Genomic DNA, 22,926 nt, shown 5'->3' with positions numbered 1-22,926 from the left:
TGTGCACGTTGTCAGTCGAGGACATCTAGAAAGAATACGATGAAAATTCGATGCTTTCTTGGATGGGGTTCTTAAAGTTGGTTTGACTGATTGGAAGCCACAATTTCAAACTAAAGGACAGAAATGCATTATAGGGTCACAATTATGAAGGCTTGTGTCATCTCCAATCTGTTGGACTCTGATAAATATTAACGGAGGTGAATGCTAGTTACTGTGCACAAAGCCCTGTCACTGAACTGCTCTGAAGAATCCCACTCTGAATTGTCAGGTTTATATAGGTATTGACCTATTGAAATTTTTACACACTTCTCTATTAGCATACAAAATAATAGAATTCAGCAATCACAGTGTGCACTTTGCTGGCATTAGTGATCAATAGAAACTTCATGCTGTTCAATCCTTCATTTGCATTTTTATCTTGTAAGCTGACCTGGCAGACCAAACATCCATGGTATTTCATAAGTTCTCGGGAATTAGTTCTTCCAAGGGCTTTATTATGAGCACCTGCACACTGCTTTAACCCTTGCTGTGCTGCTAAATCCCACACTTGCGTTTATACAACTTTCCATGTTCATTTAATTCCATTAAGGTTGCAGTCCTCAGTTTGATCAGGAGCATAGTGATGAGATGGTGAATGGTGTAGGACTGAAATAAAGATAAACATTGATGTGAGTTTGACAAGTAAGTCTAAAGTATCAAAACGTGCAGTGAAATGCCTTGCTTTACATCAAATTAAATCAGCGAGAATGGTGCAGAGCAGCCTGCAAGTGTTGCTGTGCTTCCAGCACTAACATAGAATGCCAAACCTAACCATACTGTACATGTTAGAGTGCAGAAAGAACGAGTCCCCTGAGGAAGCACGCAGTCACGGGGAGAATGTGCAAACTCATAAAGAAGCTGGCACTATAAAGCAATGTGCCAACCGCTTGGCTACCGTGCCATCATCATAGCTGAAAATAAAGGAAGCCAAATTGAAATTAATAAATGCAAGAAATAATTAGCAGGTCAGGGGTTATGCATGGTGAAAGAAGCAATTAATATTTAAGGTTTATGACCTATCAGAACAGGAATGAATCAGATAAAGTGAGTTTTAAGGCACAGAAAAGGTCTGAGATGGGTGGAATATTTAAGAAGCATGATTTTAGTATGAAATAAAATGTAATGCTGGGAAACAGGTTGCAGCTGGAGACATCTATTTTGTAGGCAGTCTATCTATCCTATCGTCAAGGGGAAGTTCTAACTAAAACAAACAGTTAGCTGTTCATGCTGCAAGTCGTTTATATTTTTCAGTGTTGGCAACTTGTTGCTGTTTTTCGCTGTGTGTGAGGGCTTGAGGGTTTGATGTTTTAGCTGCCATATCCGTGTGGGCAATCTGTGTGAGGAAGAGGCTGGTGGGGTTTGAGAGTTTTGTTTCTTTTCCATGCAGGAGGAAGTGTTGATGTCTTTTCTTTCAAGGACTTCCATGGTTTTTCTATGTTTCATGGTTGTCTGGAGAAGATGAATCTCAAGAGTACATATTTTGATAACAAAATAAGCCTTTGAAACATAAAGGAGATGATGAAGGCACAAGAATCTGCAGATGCTGGAAATCTGGAGCAACGCAAAATGTGGGAAGACCCAGCTCAAGCTGCAGCTATGGAGGGAAATGGCAGTTGATGTTTTGGGTCGAGGCTGATGAAGGTTGCTGCCTGAAATGTCAACTGTTTATTCTATTTCACGGATGCTGCCTGGCCTGCAACGTTTTGTGTGTGTGTGTTGCTTAGTATTACTATGCTGCTTTTTCCTGAGCTGTGGGCTGATGTTGGTGCCAAGTCGTATCCATATTCTACAATGTTGCAGTACTTGTTGAGACCTTGGTAGCTGTGACGCTTACCTTTGTGCAGAAGAAGTGAAGTCAGACAACCAGTCTAATTCCATGTACATTTCCCCAATTTGTATCTACTAGTACTGTCACTTAATCCATAAACTGAGTAGATATTAATATACAGTATATGGCTTTTTCCTTTTTTTTTTGAGTTTTCTGCAACTCTAAAGTTGGTATTTTAACTGGTATTAGATTTTTCCCTCCATTTTAGCTAAAGTAGGACTGTCTTTGTAAGCACTTTCTGTTCCTGTAATCACACTTTGTGCCTATTTTTTTCTTCCCCTCTCAGCTGGCAACTTCCCTGAACAACGTGACCATGTGGCTGCAAACTCATTGACTCAAACCTGTAGCCAGACAATGTTCTAGTATAAAGCTTGTACTCTGGAAAAATTATGGGTACAAACAGCATTTCGTTAATGCAACAAATTTTGGCATCTGTTTGTTGATGAAATCAAGATTGTTGAGGTATTTTGTAATAAGTTGGTCATTTGGATGTGTCTGTTGGCATATTTTAAATGTCTCATTACTTTAATTGTTGATTATAGTATTTGTAACAAAGCTTTGCAATTTTTGGTGATAAGTGCCATGGCAACAAGGAACCTAAATTGCACAGAACTAAATGTTAATTCTTTCAATAGACAGTTGGACTGTGTCCAATTGTTGACAGCTTCCTGAAGGATAAATTGCACATGCATTGTCATATTTATTGACTAAATGAAATGAACATTATTTTTTCCACACTCTTCAAAAGGTTAATGTGTTAATGAATTCCAAAGTCAGCTCCTTGAATCTGCAGTCACATCTGAACAGATGCTTCATTTGTAAAACAATAGAAGTTTTGCTGTTGAAGGATCTTCATTCGATTAAACTGCAGTGTGTGCTCATTTAGGAAGGGTGCACATGTGGAAGTATTCAACCACAGCATCCACCCAGCTTCCCAGCCTGTCACAACAGAAGCTGCACCTCTTTATTTAAGAGAACACACACACACTGCAACACCACCAAACTTTGGGCTGGGAAAGAGAAGCACTTTGAAAGTGCTCCTGAACAACGGTTACATGCGGAATTTCATCAGAAGATCTTTCCTAAGGAGAGAAAGTTGTTCAGACCTTACTCAATGCATATCTAAACGTGTGACATCAAGAATATCTCAGAAATGACAGTTGAACAGTTCGAATCTCACAGCATCACAGTCGCTCATAAACCAACAGTGACTCTAAGGAAGCTTGTCTCAGGAACCAAGGCCACCCACAAAAGCAGTGTGGTGTGCAGAATCACCTCTGGAAACTGCAGCAAAAACCACGTTGGCCAGGCAGGATGTAAACTATCAACTCATTTACAGGACCATAAGCCCACAGTATGGAGACATGATCCACTGTCACTGATCTTGGTACACAAAGACGTGCTCCACAGAGGTCAGGGGCAGGCAAACACGAGGCAGGCCCGAAAACTTTTAGAAGCGTGGTTCTCTTCTGTAAACCAATATATGGAAATAGATGCTATCAATGGACCCCTCGGAGCAAAAGAAATGCCAGCCAATAGAATTCAAAGATCAACTGAAGGGTTAGCCAGTCAGGACCATCTATATACACCTGAGCACTCCCAGACAGAAACACCGACAATTGTACACTGAGGATGTCACCTCGACTGGTGATGAAACGACTGCAAGCTAACTGCCCGGCTCGGCGAACACTGCGGTATCAAACACCTCAACCAGAGCTATCAATATTCGCAGTCACCTTGGCCAAGGCTTAATGTATGTTTAAGGCAGAGGTTGATAAATTTTTGATTAGTCAGGCCTTGAAGGGATACAGAAAGAAGGCAGGAGATTGGGGCTGAGAGGGAAATTGGATCAGCCGTGATAAAATGGAGGAGCAGATGCGATGGGCCAAATGGCCTAATTTGCTCCTATATCTTGTGGTCTAAACAGTGAAAATATGTCTGATAGGGTGAGGTGTAATTTGGAGCTGAAGATGATAAAGTTAGACCTTGCATTCTCTTTCTGTGACATTAAAGAAGTTAGTTTTAAAAGTTTATATTTGAAATTTACTTTTATGTTAGACTAATTTATTCTGATTTGGAAATTGCTAAATGAAAGTAAGCAACCAAATGTCAGACAGAGGAATCTTAATTGTATCTACAGACAGGACAGCAAATCCGTCTGGATAAGCAAAGCTTAATTAATTGCAGGCCATATGGTGAATGGTCTGATTGATTTTTAGTTAATACTGTTTTTAAAAGAAGGGCATTATTTGAGAAACAACTCGGCACATTAAATGTGACCTTGTTCTGTTGGTAAAAATGCAAAGCATTACTTGAGTGTCTTTTATATGTCTATGATACACATGATCTCTTCTTTCTGCTACTATCAGGAAGGAGGTACAGGAGCTTTATAGAACACCAGGGTCAGAAACAGTAATTACCCTTTAAAAATCAGGCTCCTGAACCAGGGTGGACATCTTCACTCACTGCAATGCTGAACTGATCATTGAACACAACCTTTGAGCTCACTTTCAACTCATTTTCTCGGTTTTATTTATTTATCTATCTATTATTACTTGTTTATTTTTGTATTTGCACAATTTGTCAGTCTTTGTAGTTTTTCATATACTACTTTGATCTACTATGAATGCCTGCAAGAAAATGATTTTCTGGGTAGTATTTGGTGACATAGATGTACTTTGATATTAAAATTAACTTTGAACTTTTATGTAAAATGGTATACTTTCTCCCTGCTGCTGACCGATTTCCTGATTTGTGCCCATTACTTTGCTCTATATCTAGTCATTCAAAGCTTAAATATGAATGATGGCTGTTATTTAGCCATAATGAAGTCTCAGTAAGAATCTGGTTTTGTCAGAAGCAGCCACACACATCCAATTTTTAGTCACTGGATAGAGGTCAGGATCGGAAACCCTGGTGACTGACTGCTTTCTTACTTTCCACCTTCCTATTTAGATTCGAATGCCAATTGTATGCAAATTGTTTTATGTGAACTGTTATTTCTATTTCCTGTTTCACAGCACAGGTAATTAAATCCAGGAGCCCTTCGAGTCTTTTCCATTAATTAATGTTCAAAGTAAATTTATTATGGAAGTATGTCAATGTCCCCTGAGATTAATTTTCTTGCAGGCATTCACAGTAGAACAAAGAAATGCATTAGAATCAGTGTAAAGCTGCACACAAACAAAGCCTGACAAATTGTTTCAGGTAAACCTTTTTCTTCCTGCTCCTAAGAACTATATTTAACCACTCGCATTTTAATCATTATTTTATCATACATTAACCACTTTTGCAGTAGAAATTTGATCTGATAACGTATTAAATCTTGCTGATTGTAAATCCAGTTGAACGACGGAACACCCAGGATAGTAACTGCTAAAATAATTAAAAGATCAATATACTATGCTCCTCACTTATCCCTTGAGTGTACTCTGAACCCAGATGGCTTCCTTTCCCTCCAGATTTCCCTGTGTGAATGATGCAATAGTTGGTCATGCCTGATTTGTGTTCAGTTGTAGGACTGTGAATGATGCAACAGTTATGTTCATCATGGCTAATTCATGTTCGTTTGGTTACCTGTGCAACAGTTAAATTATGGAGAGGGGCAGGTTGGTGATGCACTTGCAAAATGGCATGATAGCTGCAATATTACGAGTGGTATTTTCTCAATAGACCATTTTTTAGGTAATTGCTTGGTATTGTTTCAGTTCTGGATTACACTTGCAAGATATATCTTAAAAATGATGACTATTGTCAGAATAGCTGGCCAGTTATTCTAAGATGATGGAAGATTTGGAAATTGACTGTGAATGGTTATTTATTTTTTGTGTCTGTTTGCTGTTGATGATCTCTGCTGATAGGGGTTATGTGGTTGTTTTCTGCCATTGTTCCTCTTTTGCTTACAGATGCTATGCTGGTGTAACAATATACTCCCAGAAGGACATTGTGAGAGGAAATGATTGCAATATGAAGATATTTTAGTGTATTAAATGATGGGACACAAAAAGAGCAAACACGAGGAGATCTGCAGATGCTGGAAATTCAAACAACAACACACACAAAATGCTGGTGGAACACAGCAGGCTAGGCAGCATCTATAGGGAGAAGCGCTGTTGACGTTTTGGGCCGAAATGTCGACAGCGCTTCTCCCTATAGATGCTGCCTGGCCTGCTGTGTTCCACCAGCATTTTGTGTGTGTTGTTGTTGGGACACTAAAAGACTAGCTTTTCATCTATATGGATGTGCAGTTCAGAGTTCATATGCCATCTTTGCAGCTAGTGATATTTATGACAGGAGTATGATATCTTTGTTACTGACCTGGATGTTTTCATACCTTCTACACAGGAGTTGTGTACAATACAGGAGTAATGGGGGATTTATAGATATTCTGTGGTGAATGTTAGGAACTCATCACCTGCAGCACCACGGTCCCAATATATTCCACCACTGCTGTACTCGGAATACCTACCGTTCCATGCTTTGACTGTATTTTGGGAAATCTGTCCTCCCGTTACCTGCTTACAGGCAGAGGATAAAGAGCAAGGGCAAAAGAGATGAGAGCAATAAAATAAGGTGGTTGTAGGAGGCTGAAGAGCGGCTGCAGGATTGCTTCAAGTTGGTGGACTGGGTTGAGTTCAAGGGCTCATCAGAGGATCTGAACAAATACACCATGGTTGTCACAGACTTTATAAAAACAGTCATAGACAACTGTGTCTTCACAAAATCATTGGTTCATCCAGGGCTTCTGGTTGGGGAAGACTCAATCTGCTGAGGGCCAGATCCGTGGCATCCAGGTCTGACGACCACGTAAATTACCAGAGGTCTGGGTACAATTTCCAGAAAGCCATCTTGCGTGTGAAGTGGCAATTCCGAACCAAACTTTAAGTACTGAAGGATACTCGACAGATATGGCAGGGCTTGAATGCTATTAACTTCCTACAAAGTGAAACCAAGTGACATAAGTGACATCAAAGTTTCACTTCCAGATGAGCTCAATGCCTCTTATGCTTGCTTTAACCGTCAAAACGTAGAGTCACCACGAGCTCCCACAGTCCCCAGTGACTATACTTCATTAGGAGTTTGGAGAAATTTGGTGTCAACAAAAACACTCAAACTTTCAATGGAGGGTAGAGCTTTATCCATGATGGCCTGGGCCATATCCACTACCTTCTGTAGAAATTTTAATTCAAGCGCATTGGTGTTTCCATATCAGGCTGTGATACCAGAAAGTACCGTGGAAAGTGTTCTGACAGGCTGCATCACTGTCTGGTATGGGGGATGGGGGCTATTGCACAGGATTGAAAGAAGCTGCGAGGGTTGTAAATTTAGTCAGCTCCATCTTGGGTACTAGCCTACAAAGTGCCCAAGACATTTTCAAAGAGCAGTGTCTCAGAAAGGCAGCATCTATTATTAAGGATCTCCAGCACCCAGGGCATGCCCTTTTCTCACTGTTACCATTAGGGAGGAGGTACAGAAGCCTGAAGGCACACACTCAGCGATTCAGGAACAGCTTCTTCCACTCTGCCATCCGATTCCTAAATGGACATTGAACTCGTGAACACTGCCTCACTTTTTAAATATATATTATTTCTGTTTTTGCATGAAATTTTAATCTATTCAATATACATATAATGTAATTGATTTATCTTTTTTTCTATATTATGTATTGCATAACAAATTTCATGACAGATGCTGGTGATAATAAACCTGATTCTGATTCTGACTCTGTGATTTCAGTTTCTGAGGCTGAAATGAGAGCATCCAGCCCAGTTAAGGCTGAGTACTAAAGACCTTGCTGATCCACGCTGATCTGCTGGCTGGAATGCCCACCAGTAGATATCTTTAACCTCTCAGTTTGGCATTCTGAGGTGCGGGTTCAATTATACCGGTGCCTAAGAAGGACGTGGTAACCTGCTTAAATGATTTTCGTCCAGTAGCACTTGCATCTATTGGGATGAAGTTGAGTTAACTTTGAGAAGTTGGTAATGAAAATATCAACTGCTGCCTGAGAAGTGACTTGGAACTGCTCCAATTTGCTGGTTGTCACAACAGGTCAAAAGCAGATGTTATTTTATTGGCTGTTCACTCAGCCCTGGAATAACTGGACAGCGAAGATGCATATATCACGGTGCTGTATTATCAACTATAGGTCAACATTCAATACTATCAACCCCTCAAAGCTAATCAATAAGCTTCAAGACATTGTCCACAATACCTCCTTATGCAATTGGATCCTCAATTTCCTTACTTGTAGACCCCAGTCAGTTCGGATTGGCACATAATCACCTCCACAATCTTCCTCAGTACAGGTGCACCACAAGGCTGTGTGCTTAGCCCCCTGGTCTACTCAGTTTACACTTCTGACTGTGAGGCTAAGCATAGATCCAATGTTATATTTAAGTTTGCTGATGACTTGACCAATCAATATGGTGATGAATCAGCATATAGGAGATTGAGAATCTGGCTGAGCGGTGCCACAACAACCACCTCTCACTCAACGTCAGCAAGAGCAAGGAGATGATGATTGACTTCAGGTGGAGGAAGCCAGAGATGCATGAGCCAGTTCTCGGCGGAGGATCAGAGGTAGATTATTGTTATTATGTTAGAGGATCTGTCCTGGGTTCTGCATGTAAGTGCCATTACGATGAAAGCATGGCAACACCACTACTCAGAAGTTTGTGAAGATTTGTCATGTTTTCAAAAACTTTGACATAATGTGCAGTACGGTATATATTGACTGGTATCACAGCTTGGTATGGAAACACTAATGTGCTTGAATGGAACATTTTACAGAAGGTAGTGGATATGACCCACTCCATCATGGATAAAGCCCTACCCGCCACTGAGCACATCTACATGGAGTGTTGTCGCAGGAAAGTAGCATTCATCATCTAGGCCCCCCACCACCCAGGTCATGTTCTCTTTTCACCGCTGCCATTGATACCGATTAATAGGCTACTGCAAAATGTCCTGTGATTAGGCTAAGGTTAAATTGTTGAGTTGCTGGTGGCATGCCTCGAAGGGTTATGAGGGCCCATCTGCACTGCATCTCTGAATACCATAACTAAATAAATCAAATCAGAAAGGAGATACGGAAGCCTCTGGACCATGGAGTTCAGGAACAGTTATTACCCCTCAATGGTCAGGCTCTGGAACCCAAAGAAATGGCTTCATTCAACTTCCCTCATCCCATCACTGAACAGTTCCCACAACCTGTGGACTCGCTTTGAAACACTGCATCATGCTTTTGAAAGTTATTTATTTATTATTGTTATATTTTTCTTTTTGTATTTGCACAGTCTGTTGCCTTTTGCGCATTGGGTGTTTGTCCATCCTGTTGGATGTGATCTTTCATTGATTTTATTTATTCTGTTTCTTGTATCTACTGTGAATGCCCACAAGAAAATGAATCTCAGGGTTGTATTGTGTGTGTATATATACACACACACACACACACACACACATATATATATATATATGTAATGAGTGTGTATAAAATATTTTGCATAGAAAAAATATTACTGTAAATTCAATTTGCTGTTTATTTTTTCAACTATCCCTCCCAAAAAAAACTGGGTTATTAAACAAAGCCGTATGTGGGGGCTAAATTGTGCAGGAAAGTATAGATGCTGGGTTTGAAGGATTTCTTTTATGGCTTTTGTGCTTTGTGTTCTCATTTGATAGCGAGATTTATTCTGTTGTAATATTCCCTGATGCCCTTTTATCTGCTACTGGGGCATTCAGATGTATCTTGGCATTTGGATAGATCTTTCTGCCTGACTCTTCTAACTTTGGATGATTTAAAAAAAAAACACCAGAAATTTGAAGTAACCTGTGGTTCAGCCAGCATCGGGTAGCAAACCAGAATATATAGCAGGTTTTGAACTCTCCTTGGGACTGTGAGATGAGAAACAGGAGTAGAGCAGTTGGCTCCTCAAGCCTATGCTGCCACTAACATCATGGCTGATCTCATGGTGAGCTCTGACCACTGTTTGCTCCCTTCTCACATCTCTGGCCCACTTAGAGTTCAAATATCTGTTAATCTCCAACTTGAGCATATTACTTCCGTGCTTCTCTGGGATAGAGAATTTCAAAGAGATGTGACCTTTGGAGATGAAATTATTCTGCATATCCATCTTAAGTGGGTGATTCTGCAACTGTGACCCTTTGTTTTTGATATTAGGAGAATCATTCCATCAGCATCTCCCTGTTAATCCTGAGTCTTCTATGGTTCAAAAATGTCACTTCTTTATGTTACTCAAATCCAGTGATACAGGTGTAACCTCTCTTCAGCAGTCAACAATTTCATCCCAAGAATAAACCTGGTGAACCTTCTCTGCGTTGCATACAGGGCACAAATGTCTTTCCTTAAAATTGGAAGACTACTCTGAATTCCCAGATGTAGTCTCCACCATCCCACAAAATTCCATTAGAATTTCCTCCTCTTGTACTTAATACCCCTTCTGTTAGGGCAACTTTCATAAGCCTTCCTAATCACTTCCTGTACCTCTGTGATCCCTTGTGCACCAGGTCCCTTAGGTCCCTTTGTATAGCATTGTAAATTTCTTTTTCATTTGGAAGCACATTAGACTGCAGATGGATGCTGGACAGGTGAGCTAGTCAACAGTTCCAATTTCTGTTTCTTCCACAGATGCTGCCTGGCCCACTGTGAATCTCCAGAAATGTGTTATTTATATTGTTTTATTTAGAGATACAGAACCTTACACCCTGTGCTGCCATTACAGCCACGTGACCAATTAACCCATATGCCTTTGGGATGTAGGAGGGAACTGGAGCAGCTGGAAGAAACACTCACAGTTATGAGGAAGACGTACATACTGGTGGAATTGAACATAGATCGCTAGTGCTGGACTAGCGTTGTGTTAATTTCTACACTACCATGCTGCTGTTGCATTATCTATTTTACATTTGTTCTTTCCAAACAAATAACCTCACAATTTGCTGCATTATGTCTGCCAACTTTTTGGTTGCCCTATATCCCTTTGCAGTCTGTGTGCCATCTTTGCAAGCTGTTAACTCACCTATCTTTGCATCATCAGCAAATTTGGTTGTACTCAATTATCCTTTTGTGCATCATGAATATAGATTGAGGCTTCACTAGTAATCCCTGTAGCAAACCACTGGTTATTGATTGTTAATCTGCACATGACTCATGTATCCATTGTTTACTATTGATCCTTCCCCATCCATGTCACTGCATAACCTTCAGCCCCTGCACATAATTGACATTCTGATTCTTTACCTAAAGCCAAAAGCGGCCTGTGACATCTTAAAGCAGCCAAAACCAGATCAGAGGATGAGAATGATGTACTCTTGGCAGGGTAGCGTAGTGGTTAGTGCTACGCCTTACAGCACCAGCTGTAAAATAGGAGTTTGATTCTGCCACTGTCGGTAAGGAGTTTGTACACTTAAGTGCATGGGTTTCATCTGGCTGCGTGAGTTTCCTCCCACATTCCAAAAACATACAGGTTCAGAATCAGGGTTAACATCACTGACGTACTGTATGTTGTGAAATTAGTTTTTTTGTGGCAGCAGTACAGTGTAAACATAAAAAACTATAAAACACAATAAGAAATGTATATTAAAAATTAAATAAGTAGTGCAAATAGAAAAAAAAAAGCAAGGTAATCTTCATTGGATCTTTGGCCGTTCAGAAATAGGATGGTGGAGGGGATGAACTGTTCCTAAAAGGAGGTTGGAGATGAAACATTTTAAGTCCTTTCTGAGAAGCTCTTCACTCAATTCTGGAACATCTGGACTGCAAAGATGCATACATCAGGATGCTCTTCATTGACTACAGCTCTGCATTCAATACGATCATATCCTCAAAACTAAAAGATACAGAGAACACAAGTGAATCTCCAGATGCTGGAAATAAATAAAAACACAAAATGCTGGCAGAACTCAGCAGGCCAGACAGCATCTATGGGAGGAGGTAGTGATGACGTTTCGGGCTGAAACCCTTCATCAGGATAGGTTCATTTATTATAATCAAAGCATTTATCCATGTACAACTCTGAAATGTGTCTTCTCCAGATAGCCACAAATCAAGGAAAGAACATGAAACCATTTGGAGAGAGACATCAAACACACCCTCCCACACACAAAAACGGAACAGGAATATCAACCCCAAAAACAAGCCCTCCCCTGCATTAAATAAAAACTATCAATGCAGCAGAACATCAACACACAAACACCGTCCACTTGCACAACAAAACAGAAAAGGAAGGGGGGATTTAAAGATACAGAATATTAAAAACCGCAAGTCTGGAAAAAGTCCATAATCCATAAACGCAGAGTCATCCTATGACATTCATCAAAAGAGAGGGACACCACACGAGGCAGAGTGAGGGACACAGCGATAGTCTGATCACAGATTCTTTCTTTGGTAGTGATCAAAAGGAAAAGAGTCGGTGCTGAACTCTTGCCATCTGCATTCGCCTCGATCTTTCAGTAGTCTTCAATAAAACTAATGAATAAGCTTCAAGACCTTGTCCTCAATACCTCGGATTTCCTTACTTGCAGAAACTTGTCAGTTTGGATTGGCAATAACATTTCCACAATCTCCCTCAGCGTAGGTGCAGCACAATTGCATTGAATTGACTTTACTCATGTATATGAAGGATGTAAGTAATAAAAATCTTTACGTTACATCTTCATCTAAATGTGCTATTTATATTAATTTATACTAAATATTATGTACAACAGGATGGTCAATATAACATAGAAATACTGTTGTGTCAGCATGAATTAATCAGTCTGATAGCCGGGTGGAAGAAGCTGTCCCGGAGCCTGTTGGTCCTGGCTTTTATGCTGCAGTACCATTTCCTGGATGGTAACAGCTGGAACAATTTGTAGTTGGGGTGAATCGAGTCCCCAATGATCCTTTGGGCCCTTTTTACACACCTTCCTTTGTAAATGTCCTGAATCATGGGAAGTTCACATCTACAGATGTGCTGGGATGTCTGCACCACTCTCTGCAGAGTCCTGCGATTGAGGGAGGTACAGTTCCCATACCAGGCAGTGATGCAGCCTGTCAGGATGCTCTCAGTAGTGCCCCTATAGAAAGTTTTTAGTATTTGGGGGGCTTATACCAAACTTCTTCAACCATCAGAGGTGAAAGAGATGCTGTTGTATGCATAGGCCCTGGCTCTATTTGCTTTGTACTTACGACTGTGAGGCTTAGCATATCTCCAATGCATATTTAAGTTTGCTGACAACACAACTGTTGTTGGCTGAATGGAAAGTGTAATGAATCAGCATAAAGAAAGGAGGCTGAAAATCTGGATGAGTGGTGCTGCAATAACAACAACCTACTCAATGTCAACAAAACCAAGGAGATGATTACTGACTTCAAGAGGAAGAAACCGGAAGTCCACGAGCCAATCCTCATCTGGGGGGAATCAGAGGTAGAGAGGGTCAGCAACTTTAAATTCATCAGTGTTATAATTTCAGAGGCTCTGTCCTGGGTCCACCACGTAGGTGCCGTTGTGAAGAAAGCACAGCATGTTATCTAAAACTTAGACAAACTTCTATAGGTGTGTGGTGGAGCGTGCGATGATTGGTTACATCATAGCCTGGTATGCAAACACCAAAGTCCTTATATGGGAAATACAAAAGTTAGTGGATCTGGCCCAGTCCATTTACAGGTAAAGCCTCCCCAACGTTGAGCACATCCATGTGGAGTGCTGTCACAAGAAAGCAGAATCCATCATAAAGGACCCCACCATCCAGGCCATGCTCTTTTCTCGCTACTGTCATCAGGAAGAAGGTTCAGGAACCTCAGGACTCGCACCACTAGGTTTAGGAACAGTTATTACCCCTCAACTTCACTTACCCAATCACTGAACTAGACTCACTTGACAAAACACAATCTTCTATTCTTTAATGCTTAGTGCTGGATTATGTTAGAGATGCTCTTACCTGAAGAATATTCCTTTGTAACTCCAACTACTTATGTTTCCTTTCAAGCATAAATCTGCCCTGAACTATTGTACACCGTTGTTTAATTTGTTTCAGTGAAATAACAGCAACAAATTGTACTTTATTTTTCCATCACTAATTGATAAATCTTGGAATATAGACCATGGATGGGGTAAAATTTTCTTGAAAATGTAAAGCTCTTTTGATTTACACAAAATGCTGGTGGAATGCAGCAGGCCAAGCAGCATCTATAGGAAGAAGTACAATTGACTTCTGGGCCAAGACCCTTTGTTAGGACTCGTCAGTCCTGACGAAGGGTCTCAGCCCAAAACGTCGACTGTACCTCTTCCTATAGATGCTGCCTGGCCCGCTGCATTCCACCAGCATTTCATGTGTGTTGCTTGAACTTCCAGCATCTTCAGATTTCCTCATGTTTGAGCTCTTTTGATTTATTGCCTTAATTTCATATTTATGAATGTGAGCTATTTTTTCTTATATACTTGAAGCCATAGAATTAAAATCGAATTTTGAAGAGAGCTGCATTTAATAGAACTAGAATGTATGGAACATCCAGATTTGGTAGCTGAGAGTTGATGAAGTAGGGTCATAGCAGCACAGGCCTTTCAGCCCACTGCATCCATGCTAGCTTTTGTTTGCTCATCTATACTTGCCCTATTTACCTGTACTTTTCATTTCTTGCATTCTGAATAAATGTCTCTTAACTGAAGTAATTGTACGTCATTGCATCTGGTAGTGAAATCCAGATGATCCACTCTCTCCTCAAACGTCCTTTGCCCTCAAGTTCCTTTTCCTCTCAGTTTAAGCCAGTTCTGTCTTGTTTCTAACACACATGCTACAGAGAAAAGATTCTATCTCTATCCTCTATCTATACTTCCCACTCTTTAATATTTCTATCAGGTCAGCGATGAAACTTGCTCTTGGTGAAACTTATCCAATCTCTCTCCACAACTAAAGTCCTTTAATCCAATCAAATGCTAGTGAATCTTCTCTGCACCTTTCCTTTGCATGTACCTCCTCCTCAAAGTATGGTGCCCAGAACTACACACACATTCTTGAGTGTAGTCTAGCCAGTGTTTTGTAAAGCTGCAACATTACATCCTACCTTTTTATATTTGCTGCCCTGAAGGTAAGCGTGCCATGTTCCCGTTACCAGCCTTAATACCTGTGTTGTCATTTTAAGGGACAATTACCGTAGACTGAATCTGAAAAGTCCCTTTGTTCGTCATTGCTTAGTGACCTCCCATTTACTGCATGTCTTAATAGTTGAGGTTACATGAAGAAATGTGATTTGCACTGTTCATTGTGTATCCTCGGAATGTGAACTTCCTGGCCAACTATGGCTCAGTAGCATTTGTTATCAATTCATGTTCTTGTATAATTCACGTTTATGTTGTTTGAACCTGTATGCCTATGAAGTTGGTGCTGCAAGCAAAGTTTTTCTTTGTACTTGTACGTCAGCGTAGTTGTGCCAAGGACTAAACTTGACCAGACTACTTTTCTGTTGTACAGCTGCTTTCCAGGTTCAGTAATTTTGGTGTTGTATATTTCTATGCAGGCATGAACACTTGCTTTTAAAACATAATTGCATTGTAAGTTAAATGAAGACTGTCTTCTTGACTTGAGTTTTAAGAGGGAATGTATTGAAAAGTATTTTTTCAAAAGCAGTTGGAGATTTTAATTGTATGTGAATGTGATGCTCCATTTGAACATAAAGGATCTATTTTTATTTGAACTTGCTGAAATTTTAATAATTAAACATTTAATAGTACAGGAGTAGATAGTCTGATGTTTCTCCAATGGCCTTGGGTGAGCAATGTTTATTGATTGAAACTTTGTGATTCCAGCTTTCTCTAGGTAAGATCATATGACATAGGAGCAGTATTAGGTCATTTGGCCAATCATGTCTGCTCCACCATTTGATCATGGCTGATTTATTTTCCCTCTGCACCCCATTCTCCTGCCTTCTGTCTGTAACCTTTCACGCCCTTACTAATCAAAAATCTCTCAACCTCCACTTTAAGTATACACCCCATCCTCGTTTTATGTGGGCGATATGTTCCTCACAGTCGACGCATAGTATGGAAAATGTCTAATGTGAATAATTATTTAAATGGATGCATTCTGGAGGGCTTCCTAAATATGTTTTATCTAATTTATTCACATTTTCATACCAATACTGCAAGGCAACATTCATATTATATTTCATTAATTTAAGGTAATATTCAACATAATAAACCATAGAAAGTTAACATACTAGACCCTTAACTGCATGAGGGTTTAGTGAATGGTAAACTAAAAGAGGCTTCATCTTACAGTCTCCTTTGGCATTGGAACACAAGCAGAGTCAGCCTATCCTTTGCTGCCTTGAAACGTGACGCAGTCTTTTCATCCTTACTTATGTAAGTGCGTTTTGGCATACGCTTCCAAAAAAGCCCGGTCTCGTCTGCATTGAACACCTGCTTTGGTGTGTTGCTATCATAGCCTGCAACTGCAAAGGGTAGTGTTCAGCAGCTTCGTGGTCAGCACTAGCTTGTTCACCATGCACAGCTAAGTTGTGAAGCCTGTGACAATTAACGAACTTAGAAAACCATTCCCTACTTGCGCTAAAGCTAACGTATCACTTGACACTTGCTCACTAGCCTCTGAACAAAAGCAACCATATTTTCCAAAGCTTTCACACGAAGATGATAGGAACTGAGTGTTGTTTTTTTTCAATGTACAAACTCAACATTTTCTCTATTTTTGTCATAATCGGGTTACGCACTTTGGTAACAATCTTTGAAGACACTTGTGATGATCAATCAATCACTGCACTTTTTATTTTCTCAGTATTTTTCTTTATGTTTCTGATTGTGGACTCACCCAGGCCCAAATAGCGTCCCAGAGCTGTTACCTTCACCTGACCTGTTTATAATTTCCAACTTTTTTTCAAGTGTTAAAGCAGTTCTCTGCTGCTTGGCTGATGGCACAGGACTCGACATAGGACATTTAGGAGGCATAGTTAAATATTTCAAGCACAAAATCAGTGCACCTTGGGTAATAACAACAAAAGTTTAAGAGTGCAAGATCGCACATCCACATGCTGCCAAAACCAATGCGAGACTGGCGAGAGTGAGACTGTGAGGCATGCGCACATGACTTGTATTGGCGGGAAAGCGGTGCTTCTCATCCCAGCCGCCTCGCATAACTGTGTATTGGGCGCATATAAGGAGAAGTTGGTACAAATAGGTTCGGCGCATAACTGCGAATCCGCATTGTCTGAAGACGCATATAACGAGGATAAGGTGGACCCAATAACTTGGCCTCCACAGCCACCTGTGGCAATGAATTCAACAGATTCTCCACTGTCTGGCTAAAGAAATTCATCCTCGTCTTTGTTCTGAAGGACGTCGAACGACAAGATATCAAAAAGCTTTTGCATTTTGTTCAGCCTGTTTGATGCTAATGAATAGGTGAAGTTTGTGGTGTAGTAAGTATTGTGAATAGATTTGATATTGGCAGGACTTTATTGGCTTAATTAATTACCTTTGTTAGCACTTCATCCAAATGTGGATGAAGAAATGTATGCCAGCAGCTTCTGGGCATTTTTCATCATTCAACTAGAGTTATGATAAAGATGTGCCTCATATTGTATTTTGATGATGTAATAGTAACAGTACTGGTCGATAAATTGTGACCTCAAATGTTTGATTTGTGATATATTGTGTCATCAATATCATGCATTCTACTAATTTTATATTCTTTATTTTGCAGCAGCCAGGTCATTACGAAATTCTTCATGCCAAATCCAGTCACAGGTTGGTAGGTGTGCGTTTATTTTGAAGATGGCAACCTGATATTCAGTTGAAATCTGTCAAATTGAAGTATATTAGAGGAATGATGTTTGAATAGTGACATAAAGAATCTATAATATTAGTAGATGAGGATAAAACCTAGGGACTGTGGTGGAATGGTAGGCATGCTGTTCAAAACAATGCATTGGTAAAAGTTTATTTGTAAAGAACTTCAGTTTGACAGTCCATGACTTTTAAAAGTTTCATCACTCCTTTGGCTTCTGTGGAAAAAATTTCAGTTAAGAGCATCAGCTAATTTAGATCTACCATGCCTTTCCCAGCACAGTCCTCCCTCCCCCCCCCCCCACCCCCCACCCATCGCACAATGGATCCGACATCAATACATGTAATTTTAACCAGCACGATCAGAGGGGTTGAGGAGGCCTTTTTGATTTGTACAATCCTTTTAACTAAATGGGCATCTTTTTTAATATCAGATTTGGTTTAAACTATTTTGCTTTAAAGGATATTTTCCCCACATTAAACAGAGCGTCTTTTGAAATCTATTCATAGGTACTCATTGTAGTCACCATTGAATCTTTTTCAAAGTTACAGGCTTCTAAATCAGCATGTATTATTCTGTATTTGAATGTATTATTTTAGAAACTTTCTGCCCCTACTCTGTCCATTACCTTTGTTACCACCCCCTTTCCCCACTTTACCTACCTCATTGTGACCTCAAGATTGCATAATAATGGTCATGATATCGATAGTCTTTGTAATGTCATAATTGGATGAGTTTCAAGTCAAGTCAAGTCACTTTTTATTGTCATTTCGACCATAACTGCAGGTACAGTACACAGTAAAAATGAGACAGCGTTTTTCAGGATCATGGTGCCACATGATTTTCCATTATCTTAACCTTTGAATGAAAAAGATTTGGTTTCTTACCAGAATAATACAATGATTGAAAGTTAGGTGCATCTTTTTGCTCTCATGTTAGCTATGATTTAGCGGTAGTATCTGATCTCAATATTCCCTGCATCTTCAGTCTTGAGCACTAAGCACCCAGCACTTGCTTTATGCTATTGGCAATTACAGCTGAAATTCCCAGCCCAAATTTCTGCCTTGCTTTTTCTTTAAAGCAAAAGACCACTCGGTTAATGAGGCGACTCCTTATGGCTTGATGTTGCTTTTTGTCTAATCATCTTTTGGTAAAGACCCATTTTGTGTTTTATATTAAGATTGGCATATAAATGTATGTTACTGTCTTTGTCAGTAATATTTCTAGCTAACGTTAGTATTTGTAGCACTTTCTGTGGTTGCTCACCCTCTAATTCTGCTTTTTGTGCCACTAGGAAATGATAGATTAATTCTGGGCTCACCACGAAAAGGTGGCACAGGTGGCACTTCTCTGTTACAGAAGGCTGAACCATTTAAGAAACATGTCAACAAGACGCCTTCATTTAAATCCAAACCATCCATGCATTTGCCCTCGCCTCAGAGAAGTCCTGTGCTAGAGGCTTTTGTGAAAGGTGTCTTAAAGTCAGACAAAAGAGGAAATATGGGTGGTGTAGTTAAATGCCAGGTTACCCATTATCCTGGTTCTCCACGTGTGATAGTACGAAGACTGTTTTTGCCTTCAAGTCAGTATCCTTCAGAAAGTGTTATTTTACAGGACCAAGGAGAAGCCATTAAACAATCTTCTCATACTGAAGATGCCTCGGCAAGGCAGAACAATTTGTGTTTCAAATACAATACAGATGACTGTAGAAGTACCGCTTTATGGCAGCGCTCATTACCCAAACAGTTGCCATTACCGCCGTCACTTGACGTCTTAAAGTTTTCCGAGGACACGAGCAACTCAGTAGATATGCCCTGGTACAAGAGACCTCGACTATCCACTAGAAGGCTCCAGCATGGATTATTCAATGATAAATTTCAGAGTACCCTTCAAGACTATAAGAAGGCACGAGAGTTGAGGAAAATCAGGCTGCAAAAAGGAAAGCATTCTTATTCTTCACCAGATCCTTATTCAGACAGGACAGTGAATCAGGTAAGTAACCAGGATCTTCATGTTGTGCTTCTCTGCTTCAGTGTGCATGCAATGTTTACTATGCATTCAGTCTTTGTGCCTTTCATGGTTGTGACTGACTGTAGCTAAGTAGTGGTTACAGATTTAAATTTACAGAAAGCTGTTATAGGGCTGAAGGTGGCTGCATCCATTTTGTAGCATTTTGAGCCAATTCAAGATTTCCTCACTTGATCTTACCACTAAAATTTGAGAGACCTGAACTTTGTGTTATAGCAGCAAAATGTTTTCCCAAATCCTGTTGATTCCTCTCATTTGCTCCTGATTGGTTCTATCCTGATCTGATTTTTCATTGCTCTCTTACCCATTCTTTAAATTAGAGCAGAAAAGCCAATATTAGTATTATTTATTGAATGAGATCAGCAAATCAAGACTTTCATAATATATTTGGAGCAGATCCTTATGGTGTTTTGAGAATACCTTCTTGATCTTGATAGTGTGGGATTAAATGTGTGGGTGGTTTTCAAAGCATTATTACAGGAGTCCAATGAACACTTATCGTCAGACTGTAATGAGAATCAGGTTTAATATCACTAGCATATGTCATGAAATCTGTTGTTTTACTGCAGCAGTATACTGCAATACATAAAAAAAATAAAGTACATTAAGAAATATAGAATTAAAAAATAAATTGAAAAATTGTGCAAAATCAGAACAATAAGTAGAGAAGTAGTGTCTGTTCATAAATCTGATGGTGGAAGGAAGGAAGCTGTTCCTGAAGTGTTGAGTATACTTCTTCAGGCTCTTGTACCTTCTCCTTGAAGGTCGCACTGAGAAGGGGGCATGTCCGGTGATGAGGATCGTAATGATGGATACTGCCATTTTGAGGCATCTCCTTTTGAAGATGGCCTCGTAATGAATTTTTATTATCCACGTCCTGATAAGATTATTAAGGGATTGGACATGCTAGAGGCAGGAAACATGTTCCCGATGTTGGGGGAGTCCAGAACCAGAGGCCACAGTTTAAGAATAAGGGGTAGGCCATTTAGAATGGAGTTGAGGAAAAACTTTTTCACCCAGAGAGTTGTGGATCTATGGAATGCTCTGCCTCAGAAGGCAGTGGAGGCCAATTCTCTGGATGCTTTCAAGAAAGAGTTAGATAGAGCTCTTAAAGATAGCAGAGTCAAGGGATTTGGGGAGAAGGCAGGAAAGGAGTACTGATTGTGGATGATCAACCATGATCACAGTGAATGGCAGTGCTGGCTCAAAGGGTTGAATGGCCTACTCCTGCACCTATTGTCTAAGATATTGATGGGCATTTATTAATATATTAATAGATATTATGGGTATTTATGCTATGTAATGATAATGATCAATATAATTTATTTTCATGGTATCTGAGTAGGATAAATGGTTGGGCCATAGATGCAATGAGTAGAGCTGCATTCATGGCCTTAGCATAATATTTTCCATAAACTGCACAAGACAATTAAACTTTTATTTCAAAGCATCCAAGTTGAGCAAAATAGTTTCCATATCACAATTACTTCTGTCTATGAACTCTTTAAAAATCCTGTTGATATTGAAAATTTATATCAGGAGTAAGTACATAGTTATTTACTTGATAACTTTAATTTCTGAACCTGTATATTTGGACAAAAGACGCAGATTGGAATTGGCATGTAGGTCTTCTCTAACGAAGTAGAAACAATCTGTTTCTCATTTTCTGCAAAATGTTATCAGAGTTTGTGTTGATGTCAGTTCTTTAGTTAATTACTGAATAATCCTGCATGTTTAAGTTGGTATACAGTTGTTTAACTAGTTTAACCATTGTATTACAAGTTCATTTGCACACATATAAATATATGCACTCAGTGGCCACTTTATTAGGTACACTTTATTAATACAGTTATCTAATCATATCTAATATGGCAACAATTCAATGCAAAAAAGCATGCAGACATGGTCAAGAGGTTCAGTTGTTGCCTAGATCAAACGTCAGAATGGGGAAGAAATATGATTTAAATTGCTATGGAATAATTATAGATGTCAGTCAGGATGGTTTGAGTATCTCAGTACTGCTGATCTCCTGGGATTTTCAGACACAACCATCTCTAGAGTTTATAAACAATGGAGCGAAAAAACAACAAAAAAAAAATCCAGTGAGTAGTAGTTCTGTGGTTGAAAATGGCTTGTTAATGAAAGGTCAACGGAGAATGGCCAGACTGCTTCTAGCTGACAGGAAGGGAACAGTAACTCAAATAACCACACGTTACTACACTGGTATGGAGAAGAGCATCTCCTGAATGCACAGTATGTTGTGCCTTGGAGTGGATGGGCTACAGCACCAGAAGACCACCAGATTCCACTCCTGTACTTAATAAAGTGGGCACTGAGTGTGTAGATTTTAATGTAGATGCCCCCATTTTTATCTCCTTTGGAAGATTGAAGAGCAAAGTAGGCTTTGTAAAATTGTAAGAACAAATCTGTTTTAATGGTGATTCTGATGGCATTCACGGTTGTATTTTATATATGTTGTGTTACTGACTGTCACTTTTGGTTTCTTGCAGAGTACCTTGAAGCGATCGTATTCTTTGCCCTCAACATCATTAACAGGTATTTTTGTAGCATAAATAGCCTAAAGTAGCATTCACTTCAATTTGGTGTGTGTGTGTCTGGTCATCCTAATAAACTATTAATTTATCTATCTATATCTATCTATCTATATTCATCCATCTAATGGAATAGGCCCTTCTGACCCTTTGAGCCACGCCACTCAGCAATGTCTAGATTTAACCCTAGCCTAATCATGGGACAATTTACAATGACCAAATAACCTACCAACTGGTACATCTTTGGACTGTGGGAGGAAATCTACATAGTCATGGTGGTGGCAGGTATTGAACCTGGGTCACTGGTATGTATAGTGGAGGGCATGTCATGTGATGGACTGTTAGTCTGTGAAAGGGAGGAAGCTTAATGTCACTGTCACAAAAGAATCTGCAGAGCTTAGCGGAACAAAGTTTTCTGTCTTAAGTTAAATATTTCCCAATGAAATGTTTAACAAAAAGACTTGATGAGGTTATGGATTTACAACTATTGCCAAACAGTTTTTAAATAGCATCAGTCACACACACTTATGCGGCCAATAGACTCTACATTGTACTTGGAATGAATGGTTTTTAAATAGCTGCATGTGTTCGTGTTAAAAAAGATTTTGTCACTGATAGTTGACGAGAAATGAGCAGTAAGACAATTCAGAACTGTTTTGTTCACTGTGGTTTCAAGCA

At 39.7% G+C, this 22,926-nt stretch overlaps 1 protein-coding gene across 7 annotated transcripts in view; it reads left to right on the top strand.

Annotated features, from left to right (window-relative positions):
• The window catches only part of slf2 (SMC5-SMC6 complex localization factor 2), an 84,794-nt gene that overhangs the window by 10,419 nt on the left and 51,449 nt on the right, over positions 1-22,926 (top strand). For 4 of the 7 annotated variants that reach the window (XM_073026898.1, XM_073026897.1, XM_073026900.1 and 1 more), the window contains exons 2-4: positions 17,585-17,628; positions 18,963-19,660; positions 22,207-22,252. In XM_073026898.1, the coding sequence (XP_072882999.1) occupies positions 17,585-17,628; positions 18,963-19,660; positions 22,207-22,252 (788 nt within the window). Of the gene's footprint in view, positions 1-17,584; positions 17,633-18,962; positions 19,661-22,206; positions 22,253-22,926 lie in introns of all 7 variants that reach the window. The other 3 variants (XM_073026899.1, XM_073026904.1, XM_073026903.1) reach the window with 3 other exon arrangements.

This window comes from Hemitrygon akajei, chromosome 23 (assembly GCF_048418815.1).
Source record: "Hemitrygon akajei chromosome 23, sHemAka1.3, whole genome shotgun sequence".
Classification (NCBI taxonomy): Eukaryota; Metazoa; Chordata; class Chondrichthyes; order Myliobatiformes; family Dasyatidae; genus Hemitrygon; species Hemitrygon akajei.
This window is presented reverse-complemented; position numbering and strand designations above follow the sequence as displayed.